This window comes from Vespula vulgaris, chromosome 10 (assembly GCF_905475345.1).
Source record: "Vespula vulgaris chromosome 10, iyVesVulg1.1, whole genome shotgun sequence".
NCBI lineage: Eukaryota > Metazoa > Arthropoda > Insecta > Hymenoptera > Vespidae > Vespula > Vespula vulgaris.
Window position 1 is genome coordinate 1,505,001 of NC_066595.1, and position 22,673 is coordinate 1,527,673.

Sequence of the window (22,673 nt, forward strand, 5' to 3'; positions counted from 1 at the left end):
AGAGAGAGAGAGAGAAAGAAGGAGGGTGAGGGAGAGGGAGGATATTTTTTCTAGACTAGAAAGGAGTGCGACTCGATGACAGGTCAGCCACTCATCTGACCCATCGCCGTCACTTTCTACTGTACGTTAACTTTCACAAAATCAGCCCGATCGCCTAAACGACGTCGTCTTTCTCACTCTTTTTCTCATCTTTTCCCTCCCTCTCTCTCTCTCTCTCTCTCTCTTTCTTTTCTACCTCGTGTGACCGCGTTTTTTTTCGTGAACGAGAGAAAGAGAACGAGAGACAATGTGGGTACGCGCGTGCGTCACTACCAACAGACACGTTTATTTTCTCCTATCTATCATCCATTCTGTTTCTCTTCGTCTTCTTTCTAATTCCATGTTTTTCTACTTCTCATCCGCATCTCGGACGAAGTACCGTCGCGTGAAGAGAACGCAAGGAACTTCCTTCCTTCCTTCCTTTCTCGTTTCTCCGAATCGATCGCACGCGTAGCCTCTTCTTCCTCCTCGTTGGACGACGAAGAGGTTTCGTCGAAGGATCCTCAAAAGGGGAGGTCGTCCTACTTGCTCCTGCTGCTCCAAACGTTTCTAAAATGTATCTTTCTTATCCCTCTCTCTCTTTCCAAAATATATCAGAGAGATGGGTAAAGCGCGTAGAGAAAGATACGATCGATCGATCGACCTTCGAAAGATAGTTTCAAAGTTCTAATTTTACTGACCTACAGGTACCTATTCCAATGTTATAACCGTTTGGGTTATTACAGCTCGGATCTTCCGTGGTAATCGTTTTAAGATCTTCCAGCCGAGAAGTCGTTTAGATATTATATATATATGTGTATGTATGTATGTATGTATGTATGTATGTATGTATGTATGTATGTATGTATGTATGTATGTACATACACACATACACACAACTGTGATAGTCACGATAAAAGCCAGCAACTTGATTTTCACTAGATTAGATCTTTTTAGAGCTATAAAAGGGCTAATCTAATCGGATAGATCGAATAAGCTCGGGATACTTGAGCGATCAAGCATATCATCGAGGAAGCAACAAATACTCAATAGGGACTTTGATACTTGTCCTCGAACTAAAATCTCCTCGGTCGAATTGGAGCGAATCTACATAGTTCGGAGGATTAGGTATCTAGAAGGAAATATATCTCGCCTATTAACCATTACTCCGCAGTAGGATCGTTCCCCCGTTATTGTTCGTGGGAACGCTCGAGCCTTCCTAGTCTCGAGTCGTGCTCGCCCTTCTCTACGGATCATCGGCTTACCCCTTAACTGCCGTCCGTCCGATTTCCCATCGAGGGAAGTCCGCGTAGGCAAATTTTCGAATTCGGTGTCTGCCACTGTGAGAATCGCTTTCTTGGTAAGAGCTAAAAGGGAGGAGGGTTCGAGCAAATTGCTTATCAGCCAAAGTCCCTACTCTCTTATGGCTCTGGTGTAAAACGGAAACGGCGAGTGGAGTCTCGAGTCGAGTCATTGCACTCCGGTTGTACAACGAGACGTAGAAGGGCTCTTATTTTCTCTTACCTTTCCTTATCCTCTAGCAAAGATTTTCCTTGTGTGTATCTGACGTTACTTCGTTCGTGACTACGCCGGAGACTTCTCCGTCGAATGATACCAAAAAGAAAAGAAAGTAAGAGAGAGAGGGAGAGAGATGAAGTAGAAGAGGCGACACAAGATCTCATCGATCGATCGACTTCCGAAGCGAGCCTACTTGAGTTTTCCTGACCTAAGAATACACCGCTTCGAGTGCACCTCGTGGAACGGGGTGGAGTGGACTCTAGAATGGCTAAAAGTGGGGGTAACACTCGAACCCCGCCCCCTTTTTAAGCGACGAATCCGACAGCGATGACTGCAGATTTATCTTTTATTTCTTGTCGACTACGACTACGACTACGACTCCGACAGCAACGACGACGACGACGACGTACTTACTTCTATCTTTCTCGACATTCTTTTTCCCTTGATTCGTCTTGAGACAATCGAAACTCTTCCTCGATTCTTCCGTATACGTGTTTTCTTTGTTGTACGTGGATAGTATTGCTCGTTGATAAGAGCGAAGAAAATTGATTGCATTCTGACAAAGCACTCACTCTGCTTCTCCCTCTCTCTCTCTCTCTCTCTCTCTCTCTCTTTCTTTTTCTCGTAAAACAAATTCAGAGACTCTCTCACACAAAGAGAATCTCTTGCGATCGCGAGTTTGTTTTAACTCGAACGTTGTAGCATAGTTAGCCACTCGAAAAAGAGAGAGACAGAGAAAGAGAGAGAGAGAGAGTGGGAAAGAGAGACTCGTCGTTGTCGTATGCTTACGTTAGAGACGTAGCCCCATTGAAATGGTCTTTCCACCCTTTCTCCCTCTCTCTCTCTCTCTCTCATCTCGAGGATGAAACGTAGAGAGAACGAAAGATCTCAGACGTAGCTAGTGCAACGGAGCGCGAAAGCCGTCGAGTGCGTGGCGCACGCTTTTGGTCTAACGAGGCTATCGTGAAAAAAAATAAAAGAATGAGGAAAGAAATGAAAAGAAAGGAAAAGAAAAGATGAGAAGAGAAGAGAAGAGAAGAGAAGAGAAGAGAAGAGAAGAGAAGAGAAAAGAAGGGAAAAGAAAAGAAAAGAAGCGGAAAGGAAAGGAAAGGAAAGGAAAGAAAAGGGGAAAAAGTTCGTATTGAATTTCCTTCTATTCAGCCGAAAGCATCGCGCTTTCGTTACCCGGACTTTCGCCGTACTAACGAAGGATTATTCCAGAGTGAAGGAAAGATCGTTATTCGAAATAATATTTCGATGGAAAAACGATGCTCGAGTTCTCTCTCTTTTCCTTTGCGAAACGATAAACGCCGACGCCGAGGAAGGAAAAATGCTCGAGGCTACGGAGTCACGGAATTGTTTCGCTCGTGTTTTAAGTCAACGCAAAGATTTTAACTCTTTCTTTTCCTTCGATGATATCAAGGTCACTGGACTCTCACTTTCTTCTCGTCATCGTCGTTCTCGCGAAAAAAAAGAAAAGAGAGACAGAGAAAAAGGAGAAAAAATGGAAAGGATAGAAAGATCTTTTTTCTCTTTTCTCTTTTTTTTTTTTTTAAACATTTTTCCAATTTTTTTCTTCGAATAATTTTTCGTCTCCCACTTTTTCCTTCCGTCGTAAGATTTTTATCGGTGCCGCGACGACGAGATTTCTACTATCCGAAGAAACACAGGAAGCTTTAGGGATAAACGTAAGTAAGATTTCTTCTAAGGGATTCCAGTCAAATCGAAGACGTTCACCTAACTTTGCTTCTGAATCTCTCTCTCTCTCTCTCTCTCTCTCTCTCTCTCTCTCTCTATATCGTTTCTCTCACATACCCGCACGAACGGAGTCCCGGTCTTCTCAACGTGGTTATTCTTATCGAGGTATTTGCGAAGTTCTCCACGATTTAGAAAGTTAGAATGCAAGGGAAAGGCCGGTTGACTTACATTCACCACCGTTGGCACCCTGTCCGACCTCGAACCAAGCTTGAACTTGAAGCCCCGCACGAAACTTTCTCGAACGACGTAGAGACACGTGGAACGGGACACGCGAGCACATCCAGCTTTCTCTCTTTCTCTCTCTCTCTCTCTCTCTCTCTCTCTCTCTCTCTTACGATTTTTCGTTCTTTAAACTTCTTCCTTCGATCACTTCATTTCATCTCTTTCTCTTTTTCTTCCCCAACAGAACCTGATCCTCCGAATGATGTTGAATTGACGAAAACTGAACAACGCAAGGGATGGCTCCTTTCGGTACCATCTTCCTCGGTGTCTGGGGAGTGTTCGTCGTCGTTCTGATACAAGGTAATCGTTAATTATTAATACTAACGAGTCACGAAACTCGCTGTATTCCACGAACTTTTATCGGCTCTTCAAGACACGTCTTATTTATGAGCCCTCGAATATTTACCCTTACTCGCTATGTTTGGATATCGTTCCTGAACTCTAACGAACCGTATTAACGTAAGTTAAATCTGATTTATTTGAGATGGCGAGAAGTAAAACGACAGGTAGTTACGTAAATACACGGCTGTGTTAATTCCGAGCAAAACGGAGAGAGATCCTTCTATTCGATATACGATATTTAATGAATTTTTTATTAAAAACCCTACGTCATGTTCTGTGACCTTATCATATTGCGAAAGATTTATAATTATTCTATCTCGCTGTTATTCTCTCTCCCTCTTTCTCTCTCTCTCTCTCTCTCTTACTTTCTCTTTCCCTCTTTCTCCAATAGAAAATAGATACTTAATTACACATTCGGTGAACGTCCGGTCACGTTTAACAAGCTCGTCGATTTTGTCTCCACCGGATATCAGTTTTCATAATAATTTCTCTCTTCTGATTCTTTTTTTCAATCTAATTTATTAACCATCTAACATAGAACGATATCCAAATATTAGTACGTACGTATATACGTTCGTATGTATATAAATATATATAAAAGTAGATAATAGAAATGATAATATGTAGATCTTGGCAAATTACATCTATTTTTCAGAGTCCAAACCAGTCAGCTGGGAGGAATGGTGGACGTACGACGGTATTTCAGGTGAGTCGATATTATTTTTCTAGTTTAGTTCTTCTCCTCTCTTCTTTTTTTTTCTCTTTTATTTTTCTCCCCCTTTTTTTTATTTCTAGTTCGAATAGAGCAGTCGAATCTCGAGCGAAGACTATTCCTCGATAGTGAAACAATTAAATAGAATCCGTAGTAAATTTTTCAAACGTCCGCGGGTTTACCGAGCACGCGGAGAACGTAAACGCCGCATCGAGCTTTTTTTTTCGCCATTCGATCTGCGTAATGTTCGCTCTCGGACGTTCGGTAAACTCGCTTAATATTCGCCCTTCTTCCTTTCATTCTTTTCTCTCTCTCTCTCTTTTGCTCTTTTGCATTCGTTCGTTTGTTCGATCTCTCTCTCTCTCTCTCTCTCTCTCTGTTAAAGTAGAGTTCGCGTTTCGCTAAAAGGTAAAAAAAAGTAATTACAGGACGTCACGAAGGGTTCGTCGTGTTCCCTCTATTTTTTCTCTCTCTCTCTCTCTCTCTTCTTTTTTTCTTTTTTATCCTTTTTTTCACCCTTCGTAGCGACTTCAAAATTGGAACACGCTCGAATGATAAATTCCATGGATACCTATATACCTACCGACCGTCGCCGGGCTTTTAGAGATAAACTCTGTCCAAGTTTTAAATCGTGCTCGTCGAATCAGTCTCCAGAGGGATGACCGTACGAGTAAGAGCTGTGTGCGGTTCGTGGATGACCAAGAAGGGATAAGTCTGACTTATAGATTTCACGGGAGCAACATAAGATCTTTTACCGTCTTCTTCGTTCGACCGAACGGAAAGAGAAAGAAAAAGATCTTAAATCTATAAATATAGATATAAACCGTCTAGTTTTTTTACGCGACAACATTTATTATACTTTCTTGTAATTTTTTTTTGCGTCCCTTTCTAGAAGCAACCCATTCCTGACCGATCTAGTCCCCTCCTTCGTCCTACGTCCCTCGTCAAGAAGAAATTCGATCGAATCCAAGAATACATCGAGTGGTAGCTTTCTTCCATGAGAAAATCGTCCGAAGGCATGGAACGTAATTTCCGTTTTGGTGGACGAAAGAGAGAGAGAGAGAAGGGTGGGAGAAAGAGGGAGGGAAAGAGAGATATCGAAAGAGCATCGAAATAAATGTAAGAACATATTTCACAGTCGAGATTCGACGTAGATTCTAATCGCGACGGCGATATAAATTTCTCTCGCGAAACACCCTTCCTCGTTCAGCTTTTCATCGAGAGGCCGATAGACGAAGTTCTCTCTCTCTCTCTCTCTCTCTCTCTCTCAGTCTAAAAATCGAGTTCGGAGATCGATCTCGTACGTTTAAATCTAGACACTCGAAAATTATTTATCGTTGTAAAATATCGAGAATATTTATAATATTTACGTCAATCTTTTTGGAACGAACGGAGCAACTCCTTTAGGAATATGAACGTTCAGATGGATCCTGTCGAAAGAAAAATAGAGGAGTACGATGGATCGATGGAGGAACAGAAGAAAATAATATAAGAGAAGTAATAGACGTAAGACGTTTAATTGTGATGCAATATTCAAAGGTCCTGCCTTCTGGGGCCTCATCAATCCGGATTGGTGGCTCTGTAACAAAGGGAGACGACAATCACCGGTTAACTTGGAGCCGAACAGACTTCTCTTCGACCCGAACTTACAGCCGTTACACCTCGACAAGCACAAAGTCGGTGGAGTCCTGGCAAACACCGGTCACAGTGTGGTATTCGCGGTCGAAAACGATACCCGCCATCCTGTCAATATATCCGGTGGGCCCCTCAGCTATCGCTACCAGTTCCACGAGATTCACTTGCATTTCGGCTTGGAGGACCACATTGGTAGCGAGCACACTATCGATGGACACGCGTTTCCCGCTGAGGTGGGTAGTTTACCGTATTCGATTCATTGTATTATTCGCTTAACGATCCATCTAACTATCTCGTGCCAATAGGTCGAAAGCACGTTCGATTTCCCCATCTTCCACCATCGCTAGATCTACGTGTGTCTACATAGAAACATATATATATATATATATATATACGTACATATATCGATAGGGTATGTACGACTAATTATCGCCTTCGGATACGACCATCACCATCGACGACGACCACGACGACGACGACGACGACAAGGATGACGATAACGACGACTACGATCCCAAGACTCGCGACCTTGATATCATTTTTCCGTTCTCCGTTCTCCATTTTCCGACAGAGAATCGAACCGTTTAAAAACGAGCTCTTAATTAAAATCTACAACGAATGTAATATTACGTGCATTGAAACCGATTCGATAAGGTGGATCGTATCGTTAAATTATTTCTCTTTAAATGGTCGATAATATTCGGGTTAAGGAAATATTCCCGTTTAAATAAATGATTCGTCGTTTTTATTTTGCTTTTACGATCAGTAAAGATTAAAGACGTCTATTTGCCTCGTTAAATGCTAACAACGAGAATCGAGTAGATAAATCAATTATTAAAGGAAATCCTGATGATGGGCAAACAATGTTCGCGGAAAAAAATTTCGTCGAAAGGATTTCGATGAATGTCGATAATATTATAATAGAAATTTTCTTTGCGTCAGAATTCTGATTAATAATATTATTCGTTTACGTTAATAACGCGTCGATTAAAAAGTTTTCGTGAAGATAGGGTATACGCGATTAAGAGGGAGAAAAAATGCTACTTGAAAGGAAAAAGAAAAATAGAAAAAATAACAAAAAAAAAAAAAAATAATAATAAAAGGAAAGGATGCTCGAAGAAGATGCTTTATCGACGTCGCGTTTATCGACACTCGAGCACGGATCACGGGTATCGAATCGATCGTATTTCGTCGGACAACATATTTTTTTTTCGTCTCTTTATTATTTGAGCTTTTACCGAAGGCGACATTTCCGCTTATTAGACGGTTCTTAGGTAGCAAAGCAAAATCGTCGAAAGCAACGTGTCTCGTGTCTGAGGGCAATAAAGGCCGTTGTCTCTTTCTCCTTCTCTTTCTCTCGCCTATGTATTCCTTCAACGGTACGATACGGTTCGATTAAATTAATTGGATTAGCGATCCCGTTCGAAATAAAGGAGTGCCTTTGCGACCTTTTCAGCGGCACGAGTATTCCCGTATTCCGAAACAAGCTTTTTCTATTCTTATCCTCGAAATACCAGGGATTCCTTTTTTATTATCTTCATTCTTATATTGTATTTCTTCTCTATTCTTACTGTTTCATTCTTTCCTTATATAATGTGTGTGTACATATATATATATATATATGTATGTGTAGATAGATATATATATATATATTTATATAAATATCTCTTTTTCCTTTCTTTTTTTTTCTCGTTATAGCTCCAAATATTCGGATTTAATTCCCAGCTTTACAACAATTTCTCGGATGCCTTGCACAGAGCACAAGGGATCGTTGCAGTCTCCCTTTTACTTCAGGTACATGTTTAATCTTTCTTTTTCTTCTCTTCATCTATCTCTCTATCTTTATATCTCTTCCTCTCTCTTTCTCTCTTTCTCTCTCTCTTTTTCCCTTTCTCTCTCTCTCTCTCTCTCTCTCTCTCTCTCTCTTTCTCTCTCTGTCTCTCTCGTTCTCGTTGTCGACGCTTATTAATAGTCGCCTGACAAGAGGAAAGGGAGTAAGCAGAGACATCGAGAGAATGAAAGGGAGAGGAGATGGAGAAGCTGTGATCAGAATATGCGATACGTGATAGACACCTCTCGGTTGTCTTTCAGGTAGGAGATCTGTCGAACCCACAACTGAGAACGTTTACCCAACAACTGGATCAAATCAAATATGGAGGTGAGAAGACGCTGAGGACGCGTAAGGAATTACGGATACGCGTGATTAGATCGCGCGTCTGTTCTCTTTCTCTCTTTCTCTTTTTCTTTCTCTTTCTTTCTCTCTCTCTTTATTCGTATACTTTATGTTACGTTAATAAAACGTAATCGAGAGAACGGACAAATATCGATTAAAACTTGATGAAATACTTTAACCTGAAAAAACGTGCTCGAAATTTACTTTTACTTTTATATTTCTATTATAATTAAATTCAATCACTCTCATACGTATATAGTATTTATTTATGTTTATATATATATACGTATATATATATATATTCGATTTTGATAATAATACAAGCTCGAAAGTAAAACTTATTATTTCTCGTGTAATCAATGAAAAATTATACTATTTTTTATCGAACAAACAAAAAAAAGGGAAAGAGAGAGAGAGAGAGAGAGAAAACCAATTTTTTATACGGTTAACGTAGATAACTTTCGCGTACTTAAAATACTCACAACCATGTCCTAATTCCTAAAAGTTAGTACACAGGCCAATATACTGCATAGAAGTAAGTAAGAGATATTAATTTCGTTTATAGAACGGTTAAAAGGCCAAAATCGGAAAAAAGGAAAAAATAATAAAAAAGGCAAAAAAAAACATAAGTGGATTAAAATAATAATAACAACAACAACAACAACAACAACAATGATAATAATAATAATAATAATAATAATAATAATAATAATAATATAATTCAGTTCGGCCGTCATTGGTCGTTCCACGTCATTTTAAACTTTGGCCAGATTTTTCCATTAAACTTTCAGCCGAACTTTGGCGATTCTCGTCAAAAGAAATAATTGACTTATACTACTGTGGTACTCGAGCACACACTCTCTCTCTCATTCTCTCACTCTCTCTCTCTCTCTCTTTCTAACTCGAACATATACAGCCACACACACCACCCACGTGTATCTATGAGGATGGGCGGGGTCATTCACACGTACTCGCACATACGTATACGTATACACGAGTAGAACTTGCAGGATGTCCTATTGAAATTCTCTCGTGCGAATTTCTCTGTTTCTGATGGAGATACGGAAAAAGCCGTTTTAGACAGAAGTTATATGGTACCGAGCACGACAAGCTCTGCTCTCGAAAACGCTTTTTATTTCCACTTTCTCTCTTTCTCTCTCTCTCTCTCCCCCCACCCTCTTTGAAAAGCGCGAAAAAGAGGGAGACATCAAAATCCATTTCATTTATTTAACGGTAAACTTGTTCCACGTTAATGTATATTGCCGGAGAAGAGTAAGAGTGCGCACACGTTCGTTCTCTTTGTTAATGTTTTACGATAGCGTCGCGCGCGAACACGTATTTATATTAAATGTAAGCCCGCAACGAGATAAACGAGCGCGACGCGTCAGGTTTTTTAAATTGTCGAGAAATAAGGCACGCGTACCTATATATATTTATATATATATTTATATATATAATATATATATATATATGTGTGTGTGTATGTGTATATGTATAGAAGATGGCTCGAAGGGAAAACTACTGTGTTTTTTTTCCCTACTCTTATCACGTTTGTTCGAGAATAGGAAAGAACGTGAAGCTCGGCAAAACTCTTCCCTTATTGCCTCGAACTATTTCAACGTTACACGTCCTATAATTCTGTGTCTCCAAGTTTAAATTCGTCTTCATATTTTTGTCGCGACAGAAAAGAGGAAGAAGAAGAAAGAAGAAGAAGTAGAAGAAGTAGAAATAGAAGTAGGAGACGAAAAGAGAAAAGAAGAAGAAGAAGAAGAAGAAATGGGGATTCGCAAGGGACGTTCAAAGTCCACGAGAGAAATCGCTCGCGAGAAAGATTTTTCGTATCTATCTCTTTCGTAAATTGTTCAATTTCGAAGGAGACAAAAGAAAGAAGACAAGGGAGAAAGAAAGAAATGGAGGATGAAATAAAGAAAAGAGAGAGAGAGAGAGAGAAACAGAGAGAAAGAGACGTCCATTTTACCATAAATAAACGCGTACAAGAATAATACTTCTATGCGTATTCTACTACCTATACTCGCAAATATGAGGGGGAAAATAACATACACATATACATTGACACATACATATATACGTATATGTAGAACAAAAGAAAAGGCAACGAAACGAGGGAGCATAAAGAATCGATTGGCGCGTCCTGTAGCGCTTTGAAAGCCATTTGATTTCCATTCGAAACGCTTTCTTCGTGTCCGTTCGTCGGAAGGAGAGATATTCGATCGGATGTGAGTGTGGGAGAAATAGAGGGGGAAGAGAATGTATCTATGTATGTGAGAATGGATGAGAGAATGTGAGAGAGAGAGAAAGAGAGAGAGAAAGAGAGAGAGAGAGAAAGGGCTCGATATGTACATATACATGCATATATATATATATATACACAAATACAAACATACACATATATAACAAATATACGTATATATATGTGTATGTGTATATATATATATATATATATATATATATATATATATATAAATACACAGACACATGCATAACGGGTGTAACAGAATGCAAGTCTGTATTCGGTATGTCGATACTAATCCGTTAGGTTGTAGGTGTGTTGCGTACGTGGCATGTTTGACGTTATCGACCGAACGAATTGCACAGGGCAGGCCGTGGAAATTACACATTTCGTCGTGCGCGATCTCCTACCGGACACGAAGCATTACATGACGTACGATGGTTCAACCACGATGCCAGCCTGCCATGAGACCACGACGTGGATAATACTGAACAAGCCGATATATATTACGAAGCAGCAGGTGAGAATCGCATGCATAGTCTACGATTTACGATAGTCTCTCTATCTATTTCTCTTTCTCTCTCTCTCTCTCTCCCTCTTTGCCTCTATCTCTATCCCTATCACTATCTCTATTTCCCTCTGTCTTTTCCTCTGAGAGAGAGGGAGAGAGAGAGAGAGAGGACGGTACAAGTCGATCGACCATTCTGTCGTTTCTCCTTCCCAAATCGATTGCTATAGTCAAATTCGGGGACGTGGAAACTCGTATTTTCCCTCTCTCTTTCTCTCGATTTCCCTGTAATTTTCGTCTTCGTATCTGGGAACACAGGGAGGAAGAGAAAGGTAGAGATAGAAAGAGAGAAAGAGAGGGAGAGAGAGAAAGACAGAAGGTAGCAAATTACTTGGTCGAGAGATCGATTTTTCGTTCGTTCTCGTTGATTACCATACACACGTATATCTATCTATGTGTGTATGTATTCATGTGTATATATATATATATATATATATATATATATATATATATACGCGCGCGCAATTGCTAAAATACTACAGATCCTCTCTTCACCAATGATTTTTTAAACTCCCGTCATTTCCGGCGAAACGAACGCAATCGAGATGGAAAATAAGTATTTCCATCGCAAACGAAGTAAAAGTATCGTTAATCACTTTTCCATAGAGAGCGAGAGAGAGAGAGAGAGAGAGAGAAAGGAAGAGACAAAGAAAAACAGAGAGAAACAGAGAGAGAGAGAGAGAGAGAGAGAGAGAGAGAGAGAGATAGAAAAAGATATCCATCGAAAGCGTCACCGGGAAACAAATACTTCGCTGCCTTTTTGTGTGCACGTTTTTCCCAATAATACCGTCGTGTTCCGGATACGCGTTTGAAAAATCTCTCTCTCTCTCTCTCTCTCTCTCTCTCTCTCTCTCTCTCTATCTCTCTCTCTCTCTCTCTAGCTACGAGAATTTAAAAGCGCGAACGAATCTATCATCTATATACTAAATTTTCCTGCACGCATTGATAAACGCGGATCGATCTAGCGAAAGCACATTTAACGGGGACTCCCCAGTAGAGACGGTTTCACATTTCCGATTTCACGTGTGATCGCAGCTCCATGCCCTGCGGCAGTTGTATCAGGGTGACATGAAACATCCGAATGCGAAGCTGGGGAACAACATTAGACCGATTCAACCGCTCCACCATCGTCCAATTCGTACCAACATCGATTTTAGCGTGCAGGTATACGAATAATTTCTATCGAGCTTCTCTTCCCTTATTCATTCATTCGTACGTTCATTGATAATTTCTCTATCTTCTTGTTATGTGTGTGTGTATCTCTGTGTGTGTCTGTGCGTTTTTTTGTTTTGAGTTTTTCCTTTTTTCCCACCCTCCCTCTCTCTTCCTCCCTCCTCCTCTTCTTTCCCTTTCCTACACTTCGATCGATTAATATTCATTCATTCGACCACTTTTTTCTCACTTTCTCTTTATTCTCTCTCTTCTTCTTTTTTTATTTTTTGCCTTTTCTTTTTTTTACTTTTGTTTCTGTTTTCAGCAAGGGCATAAAAATTGTCCAACGATGAACAGGGATCTGTACTACAAAGGTAAGCTAATGGTCCCACTGTGTAAATGTAACATTTTATTATTAATAGCACTCGCAAAAAGAAAGCAGAAGAAAAGTAAAGGAAAAGAAAATAAATAAATAATAAGTAAAAGATTATTTTCGGGTATGAAGTTACATTTACACTTTAAGACCGTTCGATTAACAAAATTTGTTAGGAGTATCGACAAACAATATCTGACGGCTTCCCTTCGTCCATATCTTTTTCAGCCAACAGCTGGAAATAACCCTGAGAGCTTTAAGCAACACGCAGTACGGTGATCGACGTCATGCGTTTTAAAAGAAGGAAGGAAATATAGAAAGAAAAAAAGAAAGAAAGCAAGCAAGCAAGCAAGGAAGCAAGCGAGCGAGCGAGCGAGCGAGCAAGGAAGCAATCGAGAGAACGTGAGAGCGAGAAAGAGAAAGAAAGAGAGAGAAAGAGAGGAACGGAGGAAGAGAGAAAGATAAGAAAAGTTAAAGAAAAACTACGCTTTCCCTCGGACGAGCTGGAACTTCGCTGTGAAAGAAACCATTGACATATCAATTGCACGCGTGCGACGGTGGTCCTCGCAGAGAAGAAAGAACGAGAGTGTGTGTGTAAGTGTGCGCGTGTATGTGTGTGTGTGTGTGTGGGTGGGTGGGTGGGTGGGTGGATGGATGGATGTATGAATGTGCGTATGAATGCAAGCGAGTACGAGTAAGAAAAAGAAAGAAAAGTAAGTAAGTAAGTAAGTAAGTAAGTAAGTAAGTAAGTAAGTAAGTAAGTAAGTAAGTAAGAAAGAAAGAAAGAAAGTAAGAAAGTAAGAAAGAAAGAAAGAAAGAAAGAAAGAAAGAAAGAAAGAAAGAAAGAAAGAAAGATAGATAGAAAGCACGTGCATGTGTGTATGTGCGCGTATAAGTGCGTGAAAGAGATAGATAAAGAAAAAGAGAGAGAGAAAGAGAGAGAGAGAGAGTGAGAATGAGAATGAGTGAGATAGCGAGAATGAAAGTGTGAGAGACGTGTCGCACGCACGCACGTACGTACGCACGCAAAAAGCACGCAAGCACGCGCTGAAACGCACGACGGACGGAGACGTGTTTCAGGGCGTCGAAGCTGATGGGCGACCGATGATGGAACGAAAACCATGACCACGGTGAAGTAAACGAGCGCAGCTCTTTTGTGCTCGAGGATTATAAAAAGAAGGAGATATATATATATAGTATATACAGGAAGGAAGAGGAATGAGAAAACAAGAAAAAAAAAACCAATTATAAAAATGCTTCGTTGTACTTATTAGACGTGAATTTGCCAAGTATGTTTCCAGTAAAGAAAAAAAAAAGGACAAAAAATAAAAAAGACAAAAAAGAAGAAAAAAAATAAAAAGAGTAACACACAAACAGATATTACCTATAGCTAATACAATAGACGCGCGATATAAGGTAAAAGATCATAAAAAAATATATTATTATACATATACCGTAAACTATCGAGAGAAAAGAGACAGAGATAGAGAAAATAAGAGAGATATGGGGGGGGGGAGAGAGAGAGAGAGAGAGAGAGGGAGGGAGAGGGAGAGAGAGAAGAGAAAAAGATGGGAGAAAAAAGATAACAAAAAATTCAGAAGAAAAAAAAGAAAAAAAATAACAAAATTATATATGAAGCTATGACTATCGTGGCCTCTGCGCGGGAATGTGAGTGGGTGAAAGAGAGAGAGAGAGAGAGCGAGAGAGAGAGCGAGAGAGAGAGAGAGAGCGAGAGAGAGAGAGAGAGAGAGATGCGATTATATGTATAAAAATTCGTGCGCTATGGTGTGCGTACTTATCGAACGAAAGTTTATACTATATTCTTGTAATAAAATCTTTGAAAAAGCGCAAGATCCTTGTGTCAAAAAAAAAAAAAGAAAAGAAAAAGAAAAAAGAATAGAAAAAAAAATTAGAAAAAAAAAGAAAAGAAAAAGAGAGATATATACGTATTTACGTGTTCGTGAGCAAGCTGCTTCTTTATAATTTTTTCTTCTTCTTCTTCTTCTTCTACTTCTTCTTCTTCTTGTTCTCAAGAAGATGCGAGATCGTGCTTCGATTTAATCGGAGTGTAATTAGCGAAGAAAAAGAGCAATAATAAAAGTTCATTTCCATATCGGAATCTCGTGGGTCTCGTGACGTTGCATGTGACTCGCGAAAAAACATGCGACTTTTCCATTTTCGAATTTCGATCTCCGATCATTCTTTATTTTTTCCCCTCTACCGTCGACTGACCGAACAATAAAAAAAGAAAGAGAGAAAGAAAAGAAAAAAGAAGAAAAAAAAAGAATAGAAAAAAACGAATGAGTTAGTAAATTAACATAAGAAATAAGAATGGGTATAATATATGCAGGAGGACTTTTCTCGTTTCTGCATATTATGCAATTATCCTAGATAATAATCGTCTCTCATACCTATTCATACGACATTACGTGTAGATATGTACATACCTATAGACCTAAACCAATTTATCTTTTGGAACCATGATTGCACATACGCATGCACACACATATATGAATTAGAATCGAATTCGTTTAGTTGATTTTTCTCTCTGAATGGATCAATTCGAAGTAACTATGATTAATCATAATGTAAGTACATACACATATATACATATATACATATAGGAGTATAGCAAATTCTTTTTCTTCTCTTTTTTTATCATTTCCTTTTCTCTCATTAATTCTTATTAATATGAATAATAAAAAGAAGAAAAAAAAATAGTATAAGTATTTAGAACAGTAGTCGCTCAGCTCCTACACGTAATCTTACGATCGCGCAATCGGAAGTCGTCTTGGAATGTGAAAAAAGAAGAAAAGAAAAAAAAAGAAAGAAAAAAGGAAGCCTCGTACAAAGTCCCATTCGGCGTGAAAAGGAATCTTATTCTTTTTCCACTTGACCCAAATACCATCAAGGACGTGCGACACTAGAGATAAATCGATCGTAGAGAGATCAGCGTTATATCACGAAATAGTAGTTCCTCCCTCATCGACGGGGTGTCTTGAAGTCGTAGCTGACGCAACCACCCTCAACTATGTCGGTAAAACATCATCAGCGACATTTCTGAACGAGGTGGTGGCTCTGTAGCTACCAACTTGCAGAGAGTTCGCGTATCGATTATTTTTCCTAGGAAAGAATATTACATAGAACGGCCGATAGAACGTTAGCTAAGATAAGTCGAAGATAGGAGGGTAACGCGAAAGGGGTAACGTCGATCGCTACCGCCCTCGTTGATCGTTCGAGGCGACGTCTGGCGGAGGACAAAATCGGTGTGAGGTTTGAAAGGTTGTCGCAGAGGTCGAAGGGTTCGTAGAGTGGAATAGGCTAAAGTCAAGGGTGGTGGTGGTGGCGATGATGGTGGTGGTGGTGGTGGTGACGGTGGTGGTGACGGTGGTGGTGGCGGTGGTGGTTTTCATTGAACGCAGCGAAGAGAATTCGACGGTGCTGCTCGCGACGACTATGCGGCAAGGAAATTCATGAGAGTAAGAGAGAGAGGAAGAGAGAGGGAGAGAGAGGGAGTAGGGGGATGAAGAGAAAAAGGTGAGGGAAGGAGAAAGAGAAAGAGGGGTTGAACCGAGCGAGTGGGGGATTTCGAGAGAGTGGATAGGTGCGAAGGAGTAAAAGAGGGACGGAGATAGATATAGAGGATGGGAAGGAGTGGGGAAGGGACGAAAGGGGAGGAAAGGAAGGAGGAGAAGCGGGAGTGGATGTAAAAGAGAGAGAGAGGTTCGGATACGCGGATACAGATTCATCGTGTCGGTGGCCGCTGCGGCAAATCTGCAGACTTTCGTGGCGAACGTTGAAAATAAGCGGTGACTGCACCCTTCGTACGGATTATTCGGCAACTTTCGACTCTCGTGAGAGTTCACCTTCGTCGTGACTACGAAAGTAGCTTCGAGTACGGCCAACCCCCGTGTTGAATCCTTTGCCGGAGGACGACGACACTGGCTCTTTCTCTCTCGTTCTCGACTGCCACTCCATCTCCCACTCTCTGTCTATCTCTCGATCTCTCTCTCTCTCTCTTTCTCTTCTCTCTTTCTCTCATCGTTAGAGAAGAAGGGAGATACTGGCTGGCGCGCATATACGAAGAAGAAGAGACGCGTACCGAGAGAGAGAGAGAGAGAGAGAGAGAGAGAAGAGAGAGAGAAAGATAGATAGATAGATAGACAGTGACACACTCGATCCCTTTCTCCCTCTCCTCGTCATCTCTCTCTCTCTCTGTCTCTTTGCCACTATCTGTTTCTCTATCTCTCTCTATTTCTCCTCTCTCTCTCTCTCTCTCTCTCTCTCTCTCTCTCTCTCTCTCAGTCGCTCTTTCTCTCTGGCTCACCGTTCGGTGTTCTACAGAGAGACAGGTAGAGAGACGATGAGGATTCTCGATGGAGGAAGCGACGGATCCCTCTTGGTCCGTTCTCAAAGCATGGAGCCCGCGTACGCCTCTCGCCATTCCCGCGGAGTCGCGTCGTCGTCGTTGTCGCCTGCCACGAAACTCCAGCCGCGAGAAGATTGATTGATCGGACGGGAAACTAAGAAGGAAGACGGACCTGAAATCCGCCGATGCTAGTTCACGGGTTTTCTTCTTTTTTTTCTACTGTTACGAGCTTTCCCACTTTTCTGGGAGTACGTCGTCGACCGCACGATTATTCTCGGACGGTGAGAATTCTGACGGTGATCTGTCTCCCTTTTGGTGTGATAGAGTGTGAGAAAGTGCATCTTTCGAGACAAAAAGTAATTGCCACTTTAAAATCCCTGATCTTTTATCCTTTATCCTTATGTCTTTACCTTTGTGATATTTTCTTGACAAGAGTGTATAAAAATAGGAGAGAGAGAGAGAGAGAGAGAGAGAGAGAGAGAGAGAGAGAGAGAAATATTAAATTTTTTTCCTTTTTCTATCTCTCTCTCTCTCTTTCTCTTCCCCTGTCCCCCTACCTCCCTCCCTCCCTCCCTCCTTTCCTCTCTCTCTCTCTCTCTCTCTCTCTCTCTCTCTCTCTACCGCCCTGCTCCCATCTCTCGCGAGATTCACCGACGGTTGCGCAGCATCATCGTCCCCGACGCTCGCAATTTCGAGAGTGAAACGTTGTACGCTCGTCTTTAAGGCTCGAGGGAGGTTATAAGCGAGAGCGCGATTGGTTGGGCGCGCGCGATACAACGGCACTCTGAGTTCGTTCGTGTGTGCGTGCATTAATTCAAGTACCAAGCCGTGATGTAATGGAACGGTCGCGCTGCGGTCGATGGCCGGCCCGATCGGCGATGCACTTGTTAGACACACCGATGGGACCCGAACGCCTGCAATTTTTTTCAGGTCGATGAGCGGAGAAAACCTAGAGCAACTTTTCTACCTTGAGTCCGTATTCAACCGTGTTACCTAACGTCGTTCGTGTGTTACTCCTCATTTTCCAACGTGGAAGGTCAAAGAACTCTTTTTTTTTCTCCTTTTTTTTTCTCTTCTCCTTGTTACTCCCAAACGAGACTATTTTAACAGACAGGCAGGCACACGCGCACGCACAATCTCGAACGCATACACGTACACAGAGACAATTTGTCTTCCTTGTGACTTTTTTCTATCTGTCTCTCTCTCTCTCTCTCTCTCTCTTTCTCTCTCTTCGTTTCGTCGACGATAAACAGAGTGTACATTTTCCTTCGTTCACAGGCGAGATGAGTTTGAAAGTTAACTGGTGATTCTCAGACGCGAGAAAACCACGTCAAGCGTGAAGCGATTAACGCGGCGACGTGCTCGAACAGGAAGGCTAGAAGGTGGACAGGATGGGTAGAAACATGAGAAGCTCGAGAGAGAGGGGAAACGCCGTGGTTCTTTTGGAAATCGGATTGCTTCCGTATTAGGTAACGACTTTGCTTTCACGCTTTATGTCTGATAATCGAAAAATTCGTACACCCACCTCCTTTCCTCGACCGCATATATTTTTTCCTTGTTTTTTTATCTTTTTCTTAACGTCACGTGCGCTTGCTAAGTTAGATCGTTGCTAATCTTAACTCTCTCTTTCTCTCTCTCTCTCTTTCTTTCTCTCCTTTCCTTATTTTACAGCTTAAGCCGTAAGGATATATCCGTGGAGTCGAAAGTAGGCCGAGTTCCGGTCTACGCGTGCATTGAGTCTACTTAATCAGGATGAAATCCAAGACTCCGGCAACAATAGTCTCGCGATGCCCGAAGGACCGGTGGGCAAAATGAAAGCTCCTGAGAAACAATGGAAGCGTCCACGCAAGCATGACGGCCTCTTTCAGATTCGTGGAGACCATGTTTAGCCGTGCCCAAGGGAAACACTCTTCTTACAAAGTAAGAACAAGGCGCTTCGTTACCGATACGCGTTATTTTACCCTTTATTTTCCCGCATAATTGGAGAGGCATAGTGAAAATAATCAAAGCAATGGAAGAAGAATAGAGTAAACTCTAATAGCGGAGAGGATAGTTTTTCTCTAATAGTTTTATCGAAGATGTACGTTTCTACGGTTGCCGATATCGTGTTATCGGATTTATTGTCTTTCTTTCCTTTTCTTTCGTTTCTCTTTACTTTCTCCCTCATCTACTCGTTTCTAATCCGGCCACCGGCTTCCGATTTACGATTTACTGATCGTCCTACTAGTTATAGGGAAATCGTTATCGTTTTGATCGATCGAACCGATTGATAACTTCCTTCGATAATCATTCGTCATCGTTTTCTTTGGTTGGCACTTTTCAGGCTCGTCCTTGCCGAGCTGATCGAAGAATATCGACGGTCGGCTGACCGTGTCCTTCGATCGACGTTAACGTACAACAAGTAAGGCGATCGCAGACACCGCGGAGAAAGGAACTGCCGGAGGATTATGTTAGTGAAAAGGCAACACCCTCTACGAGGGCGCATATTACTCGCCCTCTTCTTACTCGTCGTAAGTTTCGCCTTGCCCTCGAAAGCGGCAGCTTTTCCGGATTGGACGGACTGTCCTGCTGTCTGCAGATGCAAGTGGACGTCCGGAAAAAAGTCTGCTCTCTGTCCGGACGCCGGTTTGACGTCGCTTCCAGCCTCCTTGGATCCAGACATGCAAGTTTTGGAACTGTCGGGCAACAAAATACCAGCCCTCCAATCGGAGATCTTCAAACGTGCCGGTCTGTTGAATCTCCAAAGGGTCTTTCTAAGAAACGCTGGGATTCACGAGATTCACGCGGACTCGTTCAGAGACATGAGGATATTAGTAGAAATCGATCTTTCGGACAATCACGTGAGAAGCTTAGATCCGGACACTTTTCTCGGTAACGAGAGGCTCAGGATTCTTATACTCAGCGGTAATCCTTTGGGCGTCCTCAAGAGCCATCAATTTCCGGTCCTCCAACACCTCAGAAATTTGGAGTTGCAGAGGTGTTCCTTGACCGATATACACGGGCAAGCCTTCGTGAGACTCGCAGGCTTGGAGTCTTTGAAACTCGATGGCAACGAACTCGAGTACTTGGAAGCTTCGGTCATATCGAGTTTACCTCGTCTCAAGACTCTCACCTTGGACGGTAACCGTTGGAGTTGCGACTGCAGATTACGAGGATTTCGTACTTGGCTTATACCTGAGACGCCGAGCAAATTGTATTCCGTGCCGCAGTTGTGTTCAACGCCACAGAGGTTGGAAGGTCGAAGATGGGAAGAAGTAAAGCCCGTCGAGTTCGCTTGCGAGCCCGAGGTATTTGTATTGGCCAATACGATACAGGAGGAAAGCAATGGTAACTTGAGTCTCGCGTGTTTGGCTACCGGAGACCCGGAGCCCGAAGTTTGGTGGCAACTCAACGGTGGTCCTGTGAACGCAACGAGAATCTCCGATCAGCCGTACGTAGGGACTTACGTATCTCACGTATCCTCGGACACGAATCTCGCCTACAACGAGAAATCCGAGAGAACCACCGACAGGTGGAGCAATTTAACGGTTTACAACGCTAGCGACGGTGACGCAGGGGAGTACGCGTGTTTCGCGAAGAACATAGCGGGTCTCGCTAGGGACACGGTAAGCGTCGCCATACCACGTATCTACACCGCACCGACTTTGTCCCAGAGCGACAATTGGTTGCTTTGGGTCAGTCTGGCGGGTGGTGGTGCGGCCGCCCTTGGTGCTTCCATTTCGGCCATTCTTTTGGCTTTCTGCTTGTGCGGTGGCTCCCGTCGTAACGGGAAACGCGAGAAGATCAAACTCCAAGGTAGTACGAGCTTCGGGGATCAGGAAAAGAAACTTTTGGATCTGTCGGTGACGACTACGACGGCTGGTAGCGCGAACGATCGCGCCAGCGGTCACGGTAGTTTGGCCGAGGCATGTAGTACGGGTGACCTTGAACTGGCCGAGCGTGTTTCTATCTGTGATCACATGGGAGCTGCAACGGTGACCGTCGAAAGACTCAGACCGGAGATAAGCAATTCGACTGCCGTGTGTCGTGCCATTCCATGTGCCCCCGGTTTTCCCCCACCGCCGCCAGAATTTACAACGGGCGTCCTACCAGCCGGCATCTTCGGCAACATCTTCATCTCCGTATCTTTGCCGCAGGACTCGACGGAACGTTGTTACCCCGATCTACTCGACATACCCGTCCATGGTGTTGTCAGCGGCGTCACCGAGAAGAGCACGGTCGCTGCGTTGCCATCGACCCCCTGTGTATCCAGTTTCGCGACTCTTCCTCGACGAGCCCTTCGCAACACGGACCTTGGTTCGCCTTACGACAATATGGGCCCGAGGGTCACTGCCAATGGAAGTTCCGCGTTCTCCCTGACCGACGTGGATTTGAGATTATCGCCACCTCCACCGCCACGGATCATTCAACCGCCGCACGAGTTTGTCTCTCTTTAAAAAGACTTCGTGACAAAGAAGAAACAAAAAGAAGTCAAACCAGAAAATCTATCGTAGATCCGCATAGATCTCCCGTATACGTTTCGATCGAAAAAAGACGAGATCGTTCGCGTTAATAGTTTCGATGCATCTCTCGGCTGCGTGGATTCTTTTCCCCCTCTCCCTTTCTTTTTTCTTTCTCTTTTTTTTTTCTTCTTCTTTTTTTTCCCCTCTCTTTCCTTTAACACTCAGCCGATATAAAAGAGACTCGAAGGCTGATCTAGCGTTAGACGAGAACGAACAGAGAACTTTTCGACCTGATTCGTCGCCCATGAGAAACAGAAAAAGAATAAAAAGAAAGGGAGAGAGAGAAAGAACACCGTGTTGTGACGTGTTTTCGAGACTGAAAAGGACAGAGACTGTAAAAGAGCTGGGGATACCAGCAAAGAAGCAGTTTTAGCTAGGTGTCGGTTTGACACCTGTCTCTGAATTTTGAATATCTGTCTGTCCGCTTGTCTGCCCGCCTTGCCTGCTTGCGTGAGTGCCCGAGAATATCTCGTAATCCAAATGACAAAGGGATAATGAAAGAAGAAAAGATAAAGGGAAGAAAAGGAAAGAGAAAAAAAAGAATTACATAAAAAAACAGAGGAGAGCAAAAAAATAAAAAAGCACAGAGAGAGAGAGAGAGAGTGAGAGAGAGAAAGTTTCCTTTTTAGACGTCGATGTCTCCGAAAATGACGATGAGACATTTGTACATAGTTCGCGGATCCTCCTTCAACGAAGTTCATCGATCGAATCGATAACCGTGACGAACGAAAGAAAAAGAAAAAGAAACAAGAAGTAAATCTTTCCTTCTTTCACGGCCGATTATTTCTTTCTTGTACCTTTGCATACCGTACATCCACCCGCCCATCTACTTTCCCAATCCACCCCAACCCACCCCACCCTACATTCATTCTCAAAGTATATCACTAGTTTGTTACATAATCTTCGTGTGTACATATTTGTTATTACGTAACACGCATTACGAGACGCGTCTCGGTGTCAAGTCCACGTGCATTCGCGTCCGAAGCTCACGTGGAATTACATCGGTATTAATTATGAACACTTTGTCAATTAATAAAACGATTGAATTTTATATACCGCCCGACTTGTCGACGTCTTAAT

At 42.3% G+C, this 22,673-nt stretch overlaps 2 protein-coding genes across 8 annotated transcripts in view; both read left to right on the top strand.

The window, feature by feature from the left end:
• LOC127067240 (carbonic anhydrase-related protein 10) overlaps positions 1 to 14,573 on the top strand; it is a 16,673-nt gene extending 2,100 nt beyond the window's left edge. Inside the window, exons 2-11 of one of the 2 annotated variants that reach the window (XM_051001956.1) lie at positions 3,156 to 3,224; positions 3,701 to 3,816; positions 4,514 to 4,564; positions 6,110 to 6,438; positions 7,904 to 7,999; positions 8,297 to 8,363; positions 10,995 to 11,149; positions 12,233 to 12,361; positions 12,675 to 12,723; positions 12,951 to 14,573. In XM_051001956.1, coding sequence (XP_050857913.1) covers positions 3,753 to 3,816; positions 4,514 to 4,564; positions 6,110 to 6,438; positions 7,904 to 7,999; positions 8,297 to 8,363; positions 10,995 to 11,149; positions 12,233 to 12,361; positions 12,675 to 12,723; positions 12,951 to 12,967 — 957 coding nt within the window. In that variant the 5' untranslated portion in view covers positions 3,156 to 3,224; positions 3,701 to 3,752 and the 3' untranslated portion in view covers positions 12,968 to 14,573. The remainder of the gene's footprint in view (positions 1 to 3,155; positions 3,225 to 3,700; positions 3,817 to 4,513; positions 4,565 to 6,109; positions 6,439 to 7,903; positions 8,000 to 8,296; positions 8,364 to 10,994; positions 11,150 to 12,232; positions 12,362 to 12,674; positions 12,724 to 12,950) is intronic. The other variant, XM_051001955.1, reaches the window with a different exon arrangement.
• Positions 14,574 to 16,365: 1,792 nt separating this feature from the next.
• On the top strand, positions 16,366 to 22,453 carry LOC127067237 (leucine-rich repeat-containing protein 24-like). 6 transcript variants are annotated; one of them, XM_051001948.1, is made up of 5 exons: positions 16,366 to 16,617; positions 17,067 to 17,447; positions 18,370 to 18,560; positions 18,763 to 19,011; positions 19,415 to 22,453. In XM_051001948.1, exon 5 carries the CDS (start codon positions 19,539 to 19,541, stop codon positions 21,525 to 21,527), a length of 1,989 nt encoding a protein of 662 aa, XP_050857905.1. In that variant the 5' UTR covers positions 16,366 to 16,617; positions 17,067 to 17,447; positions 18,370 to 18,560; positions 18,763 to 19,011; positions 19,415 to 19,538; the 3' UTR covers positions 21,528 to 22,453. The 6 variants fall into 6 exon arrangements, with proteins under 6 accessions (XP_050857905.1, XP_050857903.1, XP_050857904.1 ...); XM_051001946.1 differs by having other exon boundaries at positions 16,366 to 17,447; XM_051001947.1 differs by having other exon boundaries at positions 16,366 to 17,372.
• The last annotated feature ends 220 nt before the right edge of the window (positions 22,454 to 22,673 follow it).